Source organism: Erythrolamprus reginae, chromosome 2 (assembly GCF_031021105.1).
Source record: "Erythrolamprus reginae isolate rEryReg1 chromosome 2, rEryReg1.hap1, whole genome shotgun sequence".
NCBI lineage: Eukaryota > Metazoa > Chordata > Lepidosauria > Squamata > Dipsadidae > Erythrolamprus > Erythrolamprus reginae.
Window position 1 is genome coordinate 345,222,783 of NC_091951.1, and position 17,378 is coordinate 345,240,160.

Genomic DNA, 17,378 nt, shown 5'->3' on the forward strand with positions numbered 1-17,378 from the left:
GCAGCCGGGTGGGCGTGGCCACGGGACGGCCCCGGCCCGCCCCTCTTCGCGTCATCGCGGCGGCGGCAGCAGCATCGGGCGACCCTGCAGGATGGTGGCGGCGGCCGCGGTGGCGGCGACGGTGCCGGCGGCGGAGGCTGAGCCAGGCGGCGGGTAGAAAATGGCGGATTTCGAGGAGCTCAGGGTGAGCGCGATCAGGGCCGCCCCCGCAAAGGATCCTTCCACGAGCCCCAGTTTGAGGGGAGACGGAGGGGGGGGCGCTCTCCTCTTCCTTTCTTCCTCTTCTGCGGCCTCCCCGAGGCTGATGGGAATTGTAGTCCGGCCGCCCGAGTGTCGCGCGCAGAAGAGGGGGAGGGGGAGGGCAAGCCTGGCGGCTCCTTTTTCCTTCCTCCTTTAAAAAAATTTTTTAAGCCCTCCCCCCTCCCTATCGTTCCCTTCCGGTCGCCCTCGGACTACAAGGCCCATGCTCCCGTCCCTTGTAGCCGGACTCCGTCTCGGGCGGGCGGCTTCTGAGGGGCTCCCCAGAGAGGACCCTCTCTCGGCGCTTCCAGAGAGCGGGTGAAAACAAAGGTAGCGCTTCCTTCCCACGTTCGAGTGTGGAGGGGGGGACGACACGAAATTCGGGTTTTTTTGGTTTTAAAATCTCCACAGGAGCGGAGCCTGGACTGAACTTGGCCGCCTCACCTGACTGCCCCCCTCCATTTCCTAAGCTACCCGCGGAACAATCCCTCCCTTTTGTCCTGAATGACCCCTATCAATCCCTCTTTATTTCCCAAATCGCTCCTGTCAGCCCCCCCTATTATTGTTGTTGTTGTTATTATTATTATTAATTAGATTTGTATGCCGCCCCTCTCTGTAGCAAATTATTCCCTAAGTTACTCTTAGCAGGCCCCCTTATTTTTACCTCACTCTAACCTCCTCCTTTCTTAACCCTAACCCCTAACCTCTGCTAACCTCCTCTCTTATTTCTTAAGCATCTCTATCACCCCCCCTTATTTCTTAAGTCTCCCTCTGTGCCCCTCATTTCTTAAATACCCCATCAGTCCCCCCTTATTTCCTAAGCCTGCCCTGTACCCCCCTTTATTTCTTAAGTACTATATCAGCCCCCTTATTTCCTAAGGCTCCCATATACCCCTCCCTTATTTCTTTAGCACCCTATCAGCCCCCCCCACCTTATTTCTTAAGTCTCCCCCTATACCCCTTATTTCTTAAGAACCCCATCAGCCCCCTCCATTTTCTCCCCCCATATTTTTAACCCACTTTAACCACATCCCTTATTTCTTAGGTCACCCTATCAGCCCCCCCCTTATTTCCTAAGTCTCTCCTATACCCCTCCCTCATTTCTTAAGCACCCCATCAGCCTCCACCCCCTTATTTCCTAAGTCTCCCCATAACCCTCTCCTTTATTTCTTAAATCCCCCCTATGTCCCACTTATTTTTAGGTCATCGCTACCAGCCTCCCCCTTATTTCCTGACTCCCCTAAACCCCTTATTTTTTAACTCAACTCTATCAGCCCCCTTTATTTCCAAAGTCTCCCCTAAACTGTTCCCTTATTTCTTAAGTCACCCCTATCAGCCACCCTTTGAGCCGGGGTGGCGCAGTGGTTAGAGTGCAGCACTGCAGGCTACTTCAGCTAACTGCTAGCTGTAGTTCAGGAGTTCAACTCTCACCACCGGCTCAAGGTTGACTCAGCTTTCCATCCTTCTGCGGTGGGTAAAATGAGGACCCAGATTGTTGGGGACAATATGCTGACTCTGTAAACCGCTTAGAGAGGGCTGGAAAAGCAATAAGTGCTATTGCTATTCATTTCTAAATCACCCCAACCCTCTTTTTTAAGACCCCTCTTGGTCCCCCATATTTTCCAAGTCACTCCACCCCCTCCCACATTTAAGTCACCCCTGCCAGCCTTCCCCCTATTTCTTAAGTCTCCCCTAACAATTCCCCCATCAACCCGCTCTCTGTTTTATTAACTCACCTCTAGTCCACCCTTTCCTCCAAACAGCACCTCCTTTTGTGTTTCTCAAACATTTCCTTTCCCACCAGCACTCCACTCAGTTTGGCTTCATCTGCGGCCCAGAAAGCTTTTCTGTTCCTTTATAGCAGCGGTCCCCAAACTACAGCCCGCGGGCCACATGCGGCCCACTGAGGCCATTTATCTGGCCCGTGGGTCTTTTCCAAGGCTGCACTGAAAAAGCAGTAAGAACGTCCCCCTCAATCTCATCTCACCCAAGATAAAGTAAGGCTTGCCGAAAGCCGAGCTGGGCCCAACATACACACATATACGCACACACCCGCCTCCTCCTCCTCTTTGAGTTGCTAGCTCCTGTTTTCTGAATGGGGATTGAATAGGAGTCCGGGGTCAGAGGGTGGAGGCTTGTCGGGTGAGTCCTCCGCTGGGAGAGAAGAGGGAGGGTGTAAGAGGGAAAAGAGAGAGAGAAAAATGAAGAGAAAGGAAGAAAAAGGAAAGAGAAGGGGAAAAGTGCGAGGGAAAGAGAAGTGGAGAGGAAGGGAGAGAGGGAAGTAAGGAAGGGGGAGAAAGAGAGATAGCAAGAGAGAGAGTGAGAAAGAGAGAGAGAAAGAGACAGAAAGAAAGCAAGAGAGATAGAGAGAGAGAGAAAGAAAGCAAAAGAGAGAGAAAGCAAAAGAGAGAGAGAGAAAGAGAGAGAGTGAGTGAGAAAGAAATAAGGTATGTGCAGTGTGCATAGGAATCTGTTCACAGGGTTTTTTTATAGTCCGGCCCTCCAACAGTCCAAGGGACAGTGAACTGGCCCCCTGTGTAAAAGGTTTGGGGACCCCTGCTTTATACTATAGCCTGCAGCTGAGTTACTCAATCCGCGTTTCTCACTTGCCTCCTTCCCAGCCTCTCTTTCTACTGGAGTTCGTTCCATGCTTTGCTCTTTTGGCAACAAAGCAGCTTAGCATCTCACATTCGTAAAGAGGGATTTTTGGAGACTGTTAATTTCCCCCCCTATGCGTATTATCTACCTAACTCCCTTCTTTGATTCTTAATTCAATTCTTTCTTTGTTGTGTCCTCCTTCTCTCCTCCATTCTTTTTTCTTTAACCTTCTGCTTTACTCTGCTGGGTTTCACTCCCTCAATTGAACCACAGAAAGTACCAGGCCTCCTTTTGAGTGTCAAGATCCAGTATAATATTCTACATAGTTGAGAGGTAGTGCCATCTATTGTTGAATCCTGTTTAAAAAAATAGGCATGGTTGGTCTTTTAATCTCTGGGTTTACTCTTGGAATCCTGATGCAAAGATACTTTCCTGAAGAACTGATCACTGAACTGAAGATAATACCCATGAATTATGTCTCTTCAGTTAACAAAATCTAACAATGCTTTGTAGATTTAACCATAAGTAATTTTCACTTAATGACTGGTTACTTATAGCCACTGTTCATAGTTATGATGGGTCCCACTTACAAAAGGTACTCGGGACTCCATTCTAGGTTTCTGAAGCAACCCTCGTGGTAACAAGGCAAACCTGGCAGCCGTCTTGTTAAGCCAGTTTATACAGTATATCTATATTTTTCACACTTCTTAACCTGCTATCTCTTCAAATTTGGAGCCCTCTGCAGTCATGTGATGCTGTTTACAGCTGTATGAGCCAAACATTGGTCTTTTCAATCAGTTTCCAGGAATAAACATCCATAGGAATGCACTGGCTAGTTTATCAATTGCCACATTTGTTGAGCAACTGCTGCAAAAAAAGATTGTAAAATCAGGTTGGTCCAAGGGTGTCTTCATTTACAACTGTTATGATTTATGACAAATTCTGGGCTCCATTTCAAAACACTTAAAACATTTAAATGGCAACCTGACATGTTGATTAAGCAAACAAAACTCTATAAGTAATTTCTTTGACTGTTGAAATGAAGAGATGGTTATTTAGTGTTGTGATGTAAAGTACATAAAATTACAAAAGTATATTTCTACTCATTTCTTTTGTCATTTATTTGTTTTTTTGTTCGATTTTTTTAATGCCGCCCTTCTCCTTAGACTCAGGGCAGCTTAAAACAGGGGTCGACAAAGTTGTTCAGAATCTAGGAGCCAGCCAAAAAATTTAGGAGCCAGAATTTTTTTTAAGCAAACTTGGTTTTTTGCCGAGTCTCCACCTGACATCGCTTTCACCCCCTCCTCCCCGGCGCAGGCCTGGCTCCGCCGAGCCGGCTCTGCTGTACTCCCGTCGGGATCCGAGGGGAGACCGTTAGTCAGAAACCGAAACAGAGAAGAAGGAAAGGGAGACCGGGCCGGGGACGCGGGGGAGGGGGGGGAGGGGGGAGGAGGGGTTACTGGTCGGAAGTCACCGCGCACGCGGCCGGAGGAGGAATGAACAAAACCTCACGCCGGGAGGGGAGGGGCTTCCGCTTCTCTCCGAAGGCGGGTGAGCGGCCAAGATCGGAGCGTCTGTGTGCGGTGGGGGGGAGTGAAGGGGTTCGAGTAGGAGGCGGAATGGAGGCAAGGGGGGGAGGGAGAGACGCACGCAAGCGCAGGGGACGCTGGGAAAGCAGCTCGCTCCGAGGTTGATGGGCGGAGCTACGGAAGCCAAGATGTACCATTTCTGGGCGTAAACACAAGGCGGGAAAAATATACTGTATACCAGTGATTTTCAACCTTTTTTGAGCCGCGGCACACTTTTTATATTTACAAAATCCTGGGGCACACCACCAACCAAAATGACACAAATCTAATAAATAAATAAATAATAAATACATACATACATACATACATACATACATACATACATACATACATACATACATAAATAACCCCCTCATATATACAATCCCATGTAACATCCCCTTATAAATACAGTCAATCATCAATCATCCCTCCTGAAATTTATACCACTGTCTCATTTATGGGTACTTCTCCGTACTGAAGGAGCGGGTCCAGCAGTCACATGGGTTGCTCATGTCCAATCCGGTGGAACTGAGCCTAGTATTAAAAAAGCTTGCCGGATCCGCCCCTTCCCCAGAATTCGCTCAGTTCGCATATCCTGCGGTTGTATTGTGAATGCTCGTTCAACATTCTAACACCTTCCCTTCAACCTTTCCTTCAAAAAAGTAGTAAGATTTATTGTCTTTATTCAATTACTTGCACTATTTGGGCCAGCCGTTTTTAAAAGGAAAAAAAATAAAAAGCGGCTAGGCTTTTTTACTTGGGAGAAGTTGCGGTTTCGTTTTCCCCCGGCGGTTTTGCCGGTTACGATTCCTGCGGCCGCTTGTGGATTCTTCTAATCCCTTGGCCTGGAGGTCCTGGTGCAAGTATTTATTATTGGATTATTGCTTAATTATTGTATAAAACTATATTTAAGGGCTTATAAAATACCTCCTGCGGAGTGGGACGCCTTTAGTCTCCTGGACTTAGTCGATCGCTTTTTCCCCTTAAGAAATTCTACGAAGCGATTTTTTGGCGCGAAGGCCTTCGCGCCCTTTCTTAAAATATCTAGGCCTCTCGTGTTGGCCTTCTGCCAGCCGCGTAGGCCTCAGTCCACCGCGTGGATCCGGGAGCGGGCCTTGGGGGTCCCAGGCTAAATTCTCCACCGGCCTAGCCTCCAACCAGAGTGCCTTGGTTTTACTTAATTGCAAAGTTTAGGGAGGCTGGCCCCGCTGGATTTGGGGGCACGAACTCTGGGTTTGCCCAGATTGTCCTCACGTTTCAGCAGCTTCGAGGCCTCGAAGCAGGATCCATTCCTCTTGGGAAGTCCTTGAAATCTTCTCCTTATAATTTAATTATTGGCTCAGCCTTGTCTTCTGTTAATTGTCAGACTATGGCTACCTTTCCCAAGAGAGGCACAACTAAAGGTCCCAGAGAGGCCAGGCCTACAGGCGATGAGATTACTAGTATCCCCCAGGCCTCTTCCTCCTCTTCTCCAGGGGCCCGCCCCTCGACCAAGGTCACCAGGGCCGAGAAGAGAAGGGACCTAGCCCTACAAAAGATTCATGATAAATCAGCAAAACGTTTGAAAGTGCAGGCCCAAGTAATCAGTAGTCAAGACCCACCAGAGGCCTCTAGCCTGCCTCCTTCTGGGGTCCCTGTGTTATCTCTGGATGAGCCAAACCTAGACAGACCCCAACCTAACCTATGGGGCATAGGTCCAGAGGAACCAGATATTATGGAAGATTCCCCCCAGCCAGGATCCTCCCAGGCCTTTAGGGATTCTTCTGCCATTTCTGCTGATATTTCCAGTTTACCTCCTGAGTTCCAATCTATTTTTGCTGTGTTGTCCAAAGCCATTGATGCCAAACTCTCCTCCATCAATGAGCTTCCTTTACCTCTTCCTCCTTCTCGTTCCTCCCGCCCCTTGGGTTCTTCCCCAGCGGTCAGAGCTCCTATTCAGGATGACTCAGAGTCCTCCCAAGATGAATATGAGGATGTAGAGGAGGATGAAGACCCTTTCCAGGGCTTATCTGAGGACGAGGAATCCCAAATAAAGGTCCCTCCTCCCATTACTATTTTCCCTTCTCAACTATTCAAATCTCTCCTCCTCAAAGCTAGAATTTCTACGGGATTAGCGGCCCAGGAGAAACAAGCCTCCACTTCCACTGATCCCCCGGAGGAGAATTTACCTTACTTCACAGAGGAACAGGAGGATAACGAGGTAATCCCTATGCCTAAATTATTTAAAGATGCCTTACTTAAACAGTGGGATTTTCCAGCCTCTGGCCTTAATCCCTCTACCAAGGACAGAAAGTTGTATAAACTCTCCTCTTCCTATGAAGAGCTTCTATCTTTTCCCAAACCAGATGAACCTGTCAAAATTCTTCACTCGGCAGCGGCTGTGCCAGGCGAGGCGGAGGAAGTCCTCCGTCCAGAGGACAAGCGCATCGAGCAAATGCTCAAAAGAGGTTTCTCCGCTGATTCCTGGGCCATTAAAAGTTCTGCAGCAGCCTCCTTCTTCTCCAGAGCCATGCTGCTGTGGCTTCGCCAACTTCAACAGCACATTCCTCCAGATGACTTGAGAGGTCAACAAGACTTCAACAAGGTCTTTGCAGCTGCCCAGTACGTGGCTGATGCCACCTTACAATCTACTAGATTTTCTGCTAAGTCTATTGCAGCCTCTACAACGGCAAGAAGACTCCTATGGATTCGCCCTTGGCAAGCGGGAGTTCGCCAAAAGTGGCAGTTATCCCAGGGCCCCTTAAAGCGCGACCTTCTCTTCGGTGATCTTCTGGATCCTCTCCTCACGGAGACCACAGACAAGAAGAAGGTTTTGGGCCCAACCACAAAAAAGGTTACTAAAACGCAGTCCTTTCGTCGCCCAGGGCGCCAGCAAGATCAAGCGGCTTCCTATCAGAGATCTCCAGGTCAGTATTCCCCCCGCTTTCGTTCCCAAGGTAGGAACTCCAGGGGTAGGGGTTTTCGTTTCCAAAGGGGAGCTGCCTCTAACAGGGCTTCAAAAAAACCTAGATGGTAACCTTTCCTCCATTCCCATAGGGGGTCGCCTAGCTCATTTCGCTGCAAATTGGCGTCTCACCTCCAAGGACCCTTGGGTCATTGACACTGTTCAATCAGGCCTTCTTTTAGAATTTATTTCTCCTCCCCCTAAACGTTTTATTTCCTGCCCTTCGCCCAGGTCATCCTCAGATTGTAACCGTATGGAGGAGGCCATTTCTCATCTATTGTCCATTAGAGCCATTCAGCCGGTCCCTTCCGGTCAGAAGGGCCTAGGTTTTTACTCCATCCTATTTATGGTTCCAAAGTCCTCCGGAGGTTGGAGAGCCATTTTGGATTTAAAGAAACTAAACCTATTCATCAAATATAGGAAGTTTAAAATGCACTCCTTGTCTTCTATTTTGGCCGCCATTCACTCGGGAGATTTCATGGTCTCCTTAGACCTCACTGAGGCCTACCTTCACATTCCTATAGCCAAATGCCACAGAAAATTTTTACGTTTTTCCTTTCAAGGCAGGCATTTCCAGTATAGGGCGATGCCATTTGGCCTTTCCTCGGCCCCTCGGGTCTTCACAAAGCTCTTGGGGTCCCTGGCGGCCTATATCCGGGCGTCTCCCATCCACATTTTATGTTATCTTGATGATATTTTAATTCATGGGAACTCCCTAGAGAGAGTGAAATCAGACCTTTCTGTCACCATGTCAGTCCTTCAGGACCATGGGTTTTCCATCAACTTTGAAAAAAGTCACCTCCAACCTTCCACTTCCATTCCTCACCTGGGAGCCATTATTGATTCAAAATCTTCCCAGGTTTTTCTCTCTCCCGAGAGAAAACTCAGTATAGTGGAGTTAATTTCTAACATTTTATCTAATCCTTCAGTATCCATAGTTACTCTATCTTCTCTTTTGGGGAAGATGGTGTCATGCATAGGCATCATTCCCTGGGCTCGCCTTCATGCTAGGGAACTCCAGTGGCTTCTGTTGCCTTTTCAGAGATCGGGGCACAGCAACTCAAATCGACGCATTGTCATCCCACTGAGTGTTCGCAGATCCTTCAAGTGGTGGAAGTCTCCGGCCATGGACAGAGGATCCCCGTTCAGGTGCCCGGATCAATTTGTCATCACCACAGATGCCAGTCTATCGGGATGGGGCGCCCACGCCCAGGGGATGATAGCCCAGGGCACGTGGTCCCCGGAGGAAGCTTCCAGGCCAATAAATTGGCTAGAGTTAAGAGCCGTCTCCCTGGCTCTGAAGCATTTCTCTCCTCGCATCCCCAACCGGCACGTTCTCATTCTCACCGACAACATTGCCACAAAAAGCCATATCTGCAGGCAAGGGGGCACGAGATCCAAGGCTCTCATGAGGGAGGCCCTCAAGCTGGGCCTTTGGGCGGAAAAACATCTCCAGTCGCTCCTAGCCGATCACATCTCGGGGAGTCTCAACATCCAGGCGGATTGGCTATCCCGAGCAACGATAGACCCAGGAGAGTGGAACCTCCATCAAGACCTGTTCCATCAAATCACCCTCAGATTCGGCCTACCAGTCCTGGATCTCTTCGCGACCAATGCGAACGCCCAACTCCCTCGCTTCTATTCCAGATTTCCATCCCCGGGAGCGGAAGCGATCAATGACCTCCGGAGTCCATGGCCTCCAGGCCTACTCTATGCATTTCCTCCGATTCCAATCCTCCCGGACGTGATTCACAAGGTCCTCACCGAGAGGGCCCGAGTAATCTTAATCGCCCCTCATTGGCCCCGCCGGCCCTGGTTCGCAGATCTCCAACAGCTGTCCGTCCAGGACCCTTGGCGACTCCCCGTTTCGGGGGATATGCTGCGGCAGGGGGCCTCTTTCCATCCAGACCCGGAGTGGTTCCACCTCACCGCCTGGCTGTTATCAGGAGAGATTTAGAGCTGCGTGGGCATGACCCTGATTCAGTGGAGGTCATTCTAAAGGCCAGAAGGGGCTCGACCAACCGAATCTACGACCACACGTGGTCCAAGTTTCACCAGTGGTGTCTTCAGGAAGGTCTCTCCCCTCTGTGCATCCCCATACACAGAATTATTTCCTTCCTTATGCAAGGTTTCCATAAAGGACTCTCTACCAGCACCCTCCGGCGTCATCTGGCAGCCATTTCATCTGTCCTAGGGGGCCCCCGCAGACAGCCTCTCCGATCCTTCCCTGAAGTTCAGGAATTCCTCAAGGGCATAGCCAACCTCAGACCTTCCAAGGTCCACAGGTATCCATCCTGGGATTTGCCACGGGTTCTCCACTCCCTCACGCAGGCACCATACGAACCCCTAAAATCGGCGTCCCTCAGGTACCTATCCTTTAAGGTAGCCTTTCTGGTGGCTATTACCTCTGCCCGACGCATTTCGGAGCTGGCTGCCCTCTCAATCAGGCAGGACCTTTGCCAATTCCATCAGGACAAGGTAGTCTTGCGACTGGACCCCACCTTCTTACCCAAGGTCAGTTCCATGTTCCACAGATCTCAGGATATTGTCCTACCTTCCTTCTGCCTCCAACGAGAGCATCCCTTGGCAAATAGATGGCACACCCTGGATCTCACCAGAGCGCTGAGAATATATATCCAACGCACAGGACCCTTTCGGAGGTCAGAAGCACTTTTTGTAGCCTATCATCCCAGAGTCATGGGGGCCAAAGTGTCTTCAACAGTAATAGGCCGTTGGATCAGAGGGACTATATCTAAGGCCTATGAGTCGGCCTCCCTCTCAGTTCCAAGGAACATCACTGCGCATTCCACCAGGAGCGCAGCCACCTCGGCCGCTTGGGCGACTCAAGCCCCGTTGGAGGAGGTCTGCAAAGCAGCCACTTGGGCCTCGCCAAATTCCTTCATCAGGCACTACAAAATTGAGTCTTACGCTTCAGCGGACGCTGCCTTCGGCAGAAGGGTACTCCAATCCGTTATCTCACACGATAGCAAGCTAATCCCACCCTAGGGACCATCTATTGGGTATGTCCCATGTGACTGCTGGACCCGCTCCTTCAGTACGGAGAATAGGCGTTGATTGCTTACCTGAACGCCTCTTCTCGTACGGTGAGCGGGTACAGCAGTCACTTCCCGCCCTTGTATGTGTCTTCTTTACCTTTCTATCTCTTTCTTCCTCTAACAATGAGAGTTGAACACTACAGAGCTTCACAACTGAGCCTAGTCTATGGATTCGCGAATTCTGGGGAAGGGGCGGATCCGGCAAGCTTTTTTAATACTAGGCTCAGTTCCACCGGATTGGACATGAGCAACCCATGTGACTGCTGTACCCGCTCACCGTACGAGAAGAGGCGTTCAGGTAAGCAATCAACGCCTATTCTCCTGTCTTTCCCCCTTTTCTCTCTCATGTTTCTCATTTCTCTCTCTTCCTCCCTTTTTCCCTCATTCCTTCTCCCTCTCACTTCTCCTCTTTTTCCATCCCTGTCTCTCTCCCCCCCTTATGTGTGTGTATGTATACACACTCCAACCATTTCCAAAACCAGTTGAGGGCTGGGTTTTTTTTCTCTTTTATCCTTTTCAAAAACAGGTGTGGGCTGGGGGGGGGGGGTTTCTTATTATTTGGATGCTTTTTACCATATGCTTCAAGAATCACCTCTCTCTCTCTCTCTTTTGTTTCTCTCTCCTCTCATTCTCTGCCTCAATCATTTTATCATTTCTCCTTTTTTCTCCCCTTTTTGTTCTCATTTCTCTCACTCTCCTTTCCTCTCCCTATCTGTCTTGCTTTCTCTCTCTCTTGCTATCTTTTTCTCTCTCTTGTTCTCTTATTTTCTCTCTCTCTCTTGTTCTTTCTCTCTCTCATGCTTTCTCTCTCTTGTTCTTTCTCTCTCTGTTGCTCTCTCTCTTATTTTTTTTCTCTCTCTCTCTTTCCTTTCTCTCATTCCCTCTTTCTCTCTATCCTTTCTATCTCTCACTCTTTCCTTTTCTCCCTCCCTTTCTCTCTCTTTCCATTCCCTCTTTCTCTCTATCCTTTCTATCTCTCACTCTTTCCTTCTCCCCCTCTCTTTCTCTCTCTTTCCTTTCTCTCATTCCCTTTCTCTCTATCCTTTCTATCTCTCACTTTTTCTTTCTCTCCCTCCCTTTCTCTCTCTTTCCTTTCTCTCATTCCATCTTTGTCTCCTGGGGCTGACTGCGCCTGCCCTGCACCCCCCACCACGGAGGGAAAGCATTTGGCATCGGCACCGCCAAACCCCCCCCCCCTCCACAAGCAGCAAAAGCCTCTGCGACTGAGCCGGAAGGCAAACGGTGCACCCCGCCGCTTAGGCTTTTGCTGCTCCTGGGGGGGGGAGGATTTTCTCCTCCCCGCCCCCCCGGCAGCCAAACGTCGCTGGTGCAGGAAAGCAGCGTGTTAAAAGGCGCGCTGCTTTCACGGAAAACAAACCCGGCTTTCCTGGCAACGGAGGATGACAAGCAGGAAGAAGCGGGGTGGAGCAACGCCAGGCTCAAGCAGGCAGCTTCCGCGCGTTTCTTTCAGCGGAAGAGGAGGAGAGGGAGCGGATCGGGTGGGCGGGGGCAGCGCCTTCTACTGCCGGCGCCTCCCCGCCCCCGCCCCCCCCCCAGGCAGGCAGGGGAATGGGAACTGCGCGCCCATGGAAAAGGGCACGCAGGGGGGTATTTTGGGGTGTGCAGGTAGCGGCGGCGGGCAATAGCCGGGGGGCAGCTTCTGCAAGTGGGAGCTCCAGGGCTGAAGCCTCAGCCCTGGAGCTCCCACTTGCAGGAGCCACCTCGCGGCACACCTGGCCATGTCTCGCACCGGTTGAAAAACACTGCTGTATACACATACAGTACAGCAGGCAACATTTTCTAGGCGCCAGACAACATTTTCTAGGCGCCACTGGCGACCAGGCGCCTGGGTTTGTCGAACCTTGGCTTAAAACATGTTAGCAATAGCACTTTTTAACAGAGCCAGCATGTTGCCCCCACAATCCGGGTCCTCATTTTACCCACCTCGGAAGGATGGAAGGCTGAGTCAACCTTGAGCCGGTGATGAGATTTGAACTGCTGACCTGCAGATCTAGCAGTCCGTTTTAGTGGTCTTCAGTACTGCACTCTACCCACTGCGCCATCTCGGCTCATTTATTGTTGTTAGCTACGAAATTGTGTCCGACCCATCGTGACCCCATGGACAACATTCCTCCAGGCCTTCCTGTCCTCTACCATGCCCTGGAGTCCATTTAATCTCATGCTGACTGTTTCAGTGACTCCATCCAGCCACCTCATTCTCTGCCGTCCCTTTCTTCTTTTGCTCTCAGTCGTTCCCAGCATTAGGCTCTTCTCCAGTGAGTTCTTCCTTCTTCTTAGGTGGCCAAAGTATTTTGAGTTTCATCTTCAGGATCTGGCCTTCTAAAGAGCAGTCAGGGTTGATTTTCTCTAGGACTGACCGGTTGGATCGTCTTGCAGTCCAAGAGATTCGCATGAGTCTTCTTCAGCACCATAATAATTCCGCTGGGGAAGAGCCTTCTCTGTGGCGGCCCCAACCCTCTGGAATCAGCTCCCCTCGGAGATTAGAACTGCCCCCACCCTCCTTGCCTTTCGTAAACTCCTTAAAACCCACCTCTGCCGTCAGGCATGGGGGAATTGAGACATCTCCCCTGGGCCTATACAGTTTATGCATGGTATGTTTGTGTTTATGTTTTTGCTTTTTAATAAGGGTTTTTTAGTGACTTTTAAATTATTAGATTTATTATACATTGTTTTATTGTTGTTGTGAGTCGCCCCGAGTCTACAGAGAGGGGCGGCATACAAATCTAATAAATAATAATAATAATAATTCAAAGGCCTCTATTCTTTGGCGCTCAACCTTCCTTATGGTCCAACTTTCACAGCCGTACATTGCAGTCGGGAAAGTCACAGCCTTGACTAGACGTACTTTTGTTGGCTGGGTGATGCCTTTGCTTTTTAGTATGCTGTCTAGCTTTGCCATGGCTTTCCTCCCCAAGAGCAAGCATCTTTTAATTTCTTGACGGCAGTCCCCATCTGCGGTGATCTTGGGGCCCAGGAAAATAAAATCTATCACTATCTCCATTTCTTTCCCTTCTATTTCCCAGGAATTGAGAGGGCCGGATGCCGTGATCTCAGTTTTCTTAATGTTGAGTTCCAAGCTTTCTTTTGGACTCTCCTTCACCTGCATCAGCTGAGCATCCTTTCGGCTTTGGCCCAGTCCATTTTTTCTGGCATTACTAGTACTAGCCCTCTGCTCTTTCCCAGTAGCATATTGGACACCTGAGCTGAGGGGATCATCTTCCAATCTCCTATCTTTTCTACCTTTTGGTACAGTCCACGGGGTTTTCATTTATCATAAACTTCCAGCTGACGTGGTAGATAAATCCACAGTGACTGAATTTAAACATGCCTGGGATAAACATCCTAAGATAAAATACAGAACATAGTATAGGGGCAGACTAGATGGACCATGAGGTCTTTTTCTGCCGTCAGTCTTCTATGTTTCTATTATGGCCATGCTGTGTTTTGGAGAAGAAACTGTTTGGGGTGATTGCAGGTGCACTGATAACAGCTGAGAGCTTCTCAGATTAAGTGAGACTTTTCCAAGGATTGCATTGCAGCTGTGGAAAACACATTGCTTCTTGAAGGTGCTGTGTGGGAGAAGTCCTTGGTGCTCTCATACTTTGTTGGTTTCCTTACAAAACTTTCATTAGCCAAATTAGGCGCTATCATTAGCACTGATTGTTTGGATTAGCACCAAGGATGTTACTGAGTTAGGGTAATGAAACTTATGCAAGAAAACAATCCAAGCTCCAGAGCACCAGGGACCCCTCATTTCAACCCTGAGCTGCAAATATTCTTCTTTATTGGTGTTACATGTATTCCTGCACACCTGAAAATACCGATTTCGCTTAAAATCAAAAGACCAGACACCATCCAAATAATATAAAGTCAAAATGGAGATAAGGTTGGACTTTAGAAGACAGCAAAATATGTCCCCAAACTGCAAGAGGAATAAAGTTTAGAAGTTGCACAAATATGTGCTATTATACAGATGGAATTAGGGATCATTTTCATCACATAGCACTACAGGTGTAAAGTGTGACATTGTGTGACTGATATCTTGGGGGGGGGGATTAATAATAAGAATAAAATGAAAAAAAAAACGTGTATCTCTGGAAACATATCAATTAGAAAACTGTGGAATACAGTATAGTCTAATAAAAAACATTAGGCTCCTTCCTGTGTTAATTTATGGGGAAACCCAAGCTTAAAAGTTGGAGAAAAAAGAAGAAAAAATTGGACAGAAGCAGGGACTGTCATCTACCTGTTGATAGATGAAGATGTATTTTTAACATACCATATTTTTTGGAATATAAAACACACCTTTTCCCTCTTAAAAGAGGCTGAAAATGTGATAAATCTCAGAATATGGTGCCATGAAGTTCCTTTTCACATGAAGGAAAGTGTAGGTTTTATCAGGAATTAAAGAGCAAATGTATATGACTTTATATCTTTAGTTGTTGTAGGAACATATGCTGGTGGAAATAGATTTGTGAGAGTTGTATATTAACAATGGAAAACCCCAGAAATAACCTAAAGAAAAAATGTAACAAAAGAAAAGTGAACAACTGCAGGAATGGAAAGTATGAATTCTATAGTAAAATGTATTAGATGACATTCATCTCCCGACAAACAATGGAAAATGTATGTAAGAAAAGAATATGGGGGGATGCTTTCAACAGCATGGAAAAATGGTATCACCCAGTGGTGCAAGAATGTGTGATAGTAATAAGAATGATGAAAAAGGTTGACTGGTGGGCCTGCGTTTGAAGAAAAAATGCATATAAGAGAATGGTGTAAGGCCTAAATGTATTTTACCATTTAAGCCAGAGTTTGCCAGGATGAAAGGCAGAAAGAAATGATAGTAGAGAAATAATATGGATGAGGACAGAAAGATAAGGATGCCTGATCTTTGATTTTTGACCTATTCCCAAACCAAATCAGCTTTAATTGAAATAATTCCAGGAAAAGGAAAAATGCCATGTAGTTATGTTTTCTTAATATCCTTAATGCTTATATTTTCTGCATCAAAACTAAATAGATTACTTATGTGTTTGGTATATTTTCAATTTCTTATAATGGCTTTAAGAATTTCCACCTTGACTGCCGTCATACTCTCAAGCTATTATCATTAGCATCTGAATTTAATCAAGCATTTAAAAACAATCATTTTGTTTGGCAGATCGAATCTCAGTAGGCTCAAGGTTGACTCAGTCTTCCATCCTTCCAAGGTCGGTAAAATGAGGACCCAGATTGTTGGGGGCAGTATGCTTACTTTCTGTAAACTGCTTAGAGAGGCCTGTAAAATATGGTAAAGCTGTATATAAATCTAAATGATATTGCTGTTGCACCTTGCAGCATAATATAGAATGGAATACAATGCTCCGAAAGACTCCTTAATTCTTTAGAAGATGTTTCGATAGTGTAGAGAGAGATTGCCCCCTCCAATTTTATTCCTGGAGGTTATTTCTATCATTTACAGTCCAACCCACCTCACAGGATGGTTGTTGTGGGGAAAATGGGAGGAAGAAGTTGTGTTGGATATGTTTGAGTTATTTGTAAAAATAATAAAGATGGGATGCAAATAAGTAAGCATGTAAAAATAAAATAACACCCATCTTTCACAAGTACCTCTGGATAGCTTACAGGATTAAAAACAACTCCTCCCCACAAAAAAATATGATTTCTGCCTTCCTGGGGCACCCAAAGATAAACAATGAACAATTAATCCCCTATGGTAATAGAGCTTATCCTCACCCTGATTCAACTGCCTGGAGAACAGACAGTTCTTCAATGCCTTATTGAAGACTCACAGGATGGACAGGGCCCCGAGTCTTCAGAGAGGGGCGGCATACAAATCTAAGTAATAAATAAATAAATAAATAAAATATGTCTGGACCTCCAAGGAGGGGGTTATGCTGTCCCACTGTTAAGTGTTAAGGAGTGTGCAGAGTAATCTCTTGCTAAGTCAAAGATACACATACGGAAACATGCTGATATCCACCTAATAGCCCAGAGATACTAATGATAATTCAGTAATACAATTCAGATACATTCATTGTATAAAATATTATTTACTTTGGCAAATATCTTAGTCAAGAACAATCCTAGTCATAAGCAATTAGATCAGTCAATAACTCTTAATACAGTAGTCCCTCACCTATCGCTGGTGTTACGTTCCAGACCTGGCCGTAATAGGTGAAATCCGCGATGGGGAATTTATCGACTGATAGTACTTATTTAAGTATTTATATTGTAATTGTTTGGTAGTTTTCATTGTTTTAAGTGTTTATAAACCCTTCCCACCAAGGATCGACAAACCCAGGCGCCTGGTCGCCAGTGGCGCCTAGAAAATGTTGTCTGGCGCCTAGAAAATGTTGCCTGCTGTACTGTATGTATACAGTATATTTTTCCCGCCTTGTGTTTACGCCCAGAAATGGTACATCTTGGCTTCCGTAGCTCCGCCCATCAACCTCGGAGCGAGCTGCTTTCCCAGCGTCCCCTGCGCTTGCGTGCGTCTCTCCCTCCCCCCCTTGCCTCCATTCCGCCTCCTACTCGAACCCCTTCACTCCCCCCCACCGCACACAGACGCTCCGATCTTGGCCGCTCACCCGCCTTCGGAGAGAAGCGGAAGCCCCTCCCCTCCCGGCGTGAGGTTTTGTTCATTCCTCCTCCGGCCGCGTGCGCGGTGACTTCCGACCAGTAACCCCTCCTCCCCCCTCCCCCCCTCACCCGCGTCCCCGGCCCGGTCTCCCTTTCCTTCTTCTCTGTTTCGGTTTCTGACTAACGGTCTCCCCTCGGATCCCGACGGGAGTACAGCAGAGCCGGCTCGGCGGAGCCAGGCCTGCGCCGGGGGGGAGGGGGTGAAAGCGATGTCAGGTGGAGACTCGGCAAAAAACCAAGTTTGCTTAAAAAAAATTCTGGCTCCTAAATTTTTTGGCTGGCTCCTAGATTCTGAACAACTTT

At 47.8% G+C, this 17,378-nt stretch overlaps 1 protein-coding gene across 10 annotated transcripts in view; it reads left to right on the top strand.

Moving 5' to 3' along the window:
- PIAS2 (protein inhibitor of activated STAT 2) overlaps positions 1 to 17,378 on the top strand; it is an 89,813-nt gene continuing 72,435 nt past the window's right edge. For 3 of the 10 annotated variants that reach the window (XM_070743611.1, XM_070743606.1, XM_070743610.1), the window contains exon 1: positions 49 to 184. In XM_070743611.1, the coding sequence (XP_070599712.1) occupies positions 161 to 184 (24 nt within the window). In that variant the 5' untranslated portion in view covers positions 49 to 160. Of the gene's footprint in view, positions 185 to 339; positions 571 to 17,378 lie in introns of those variants that run through there. The other 7 variants (XM_070743607.1, XM_070743613.1, XM_070743612.1 and 4 more) reach the window with 7 other exon arrangements.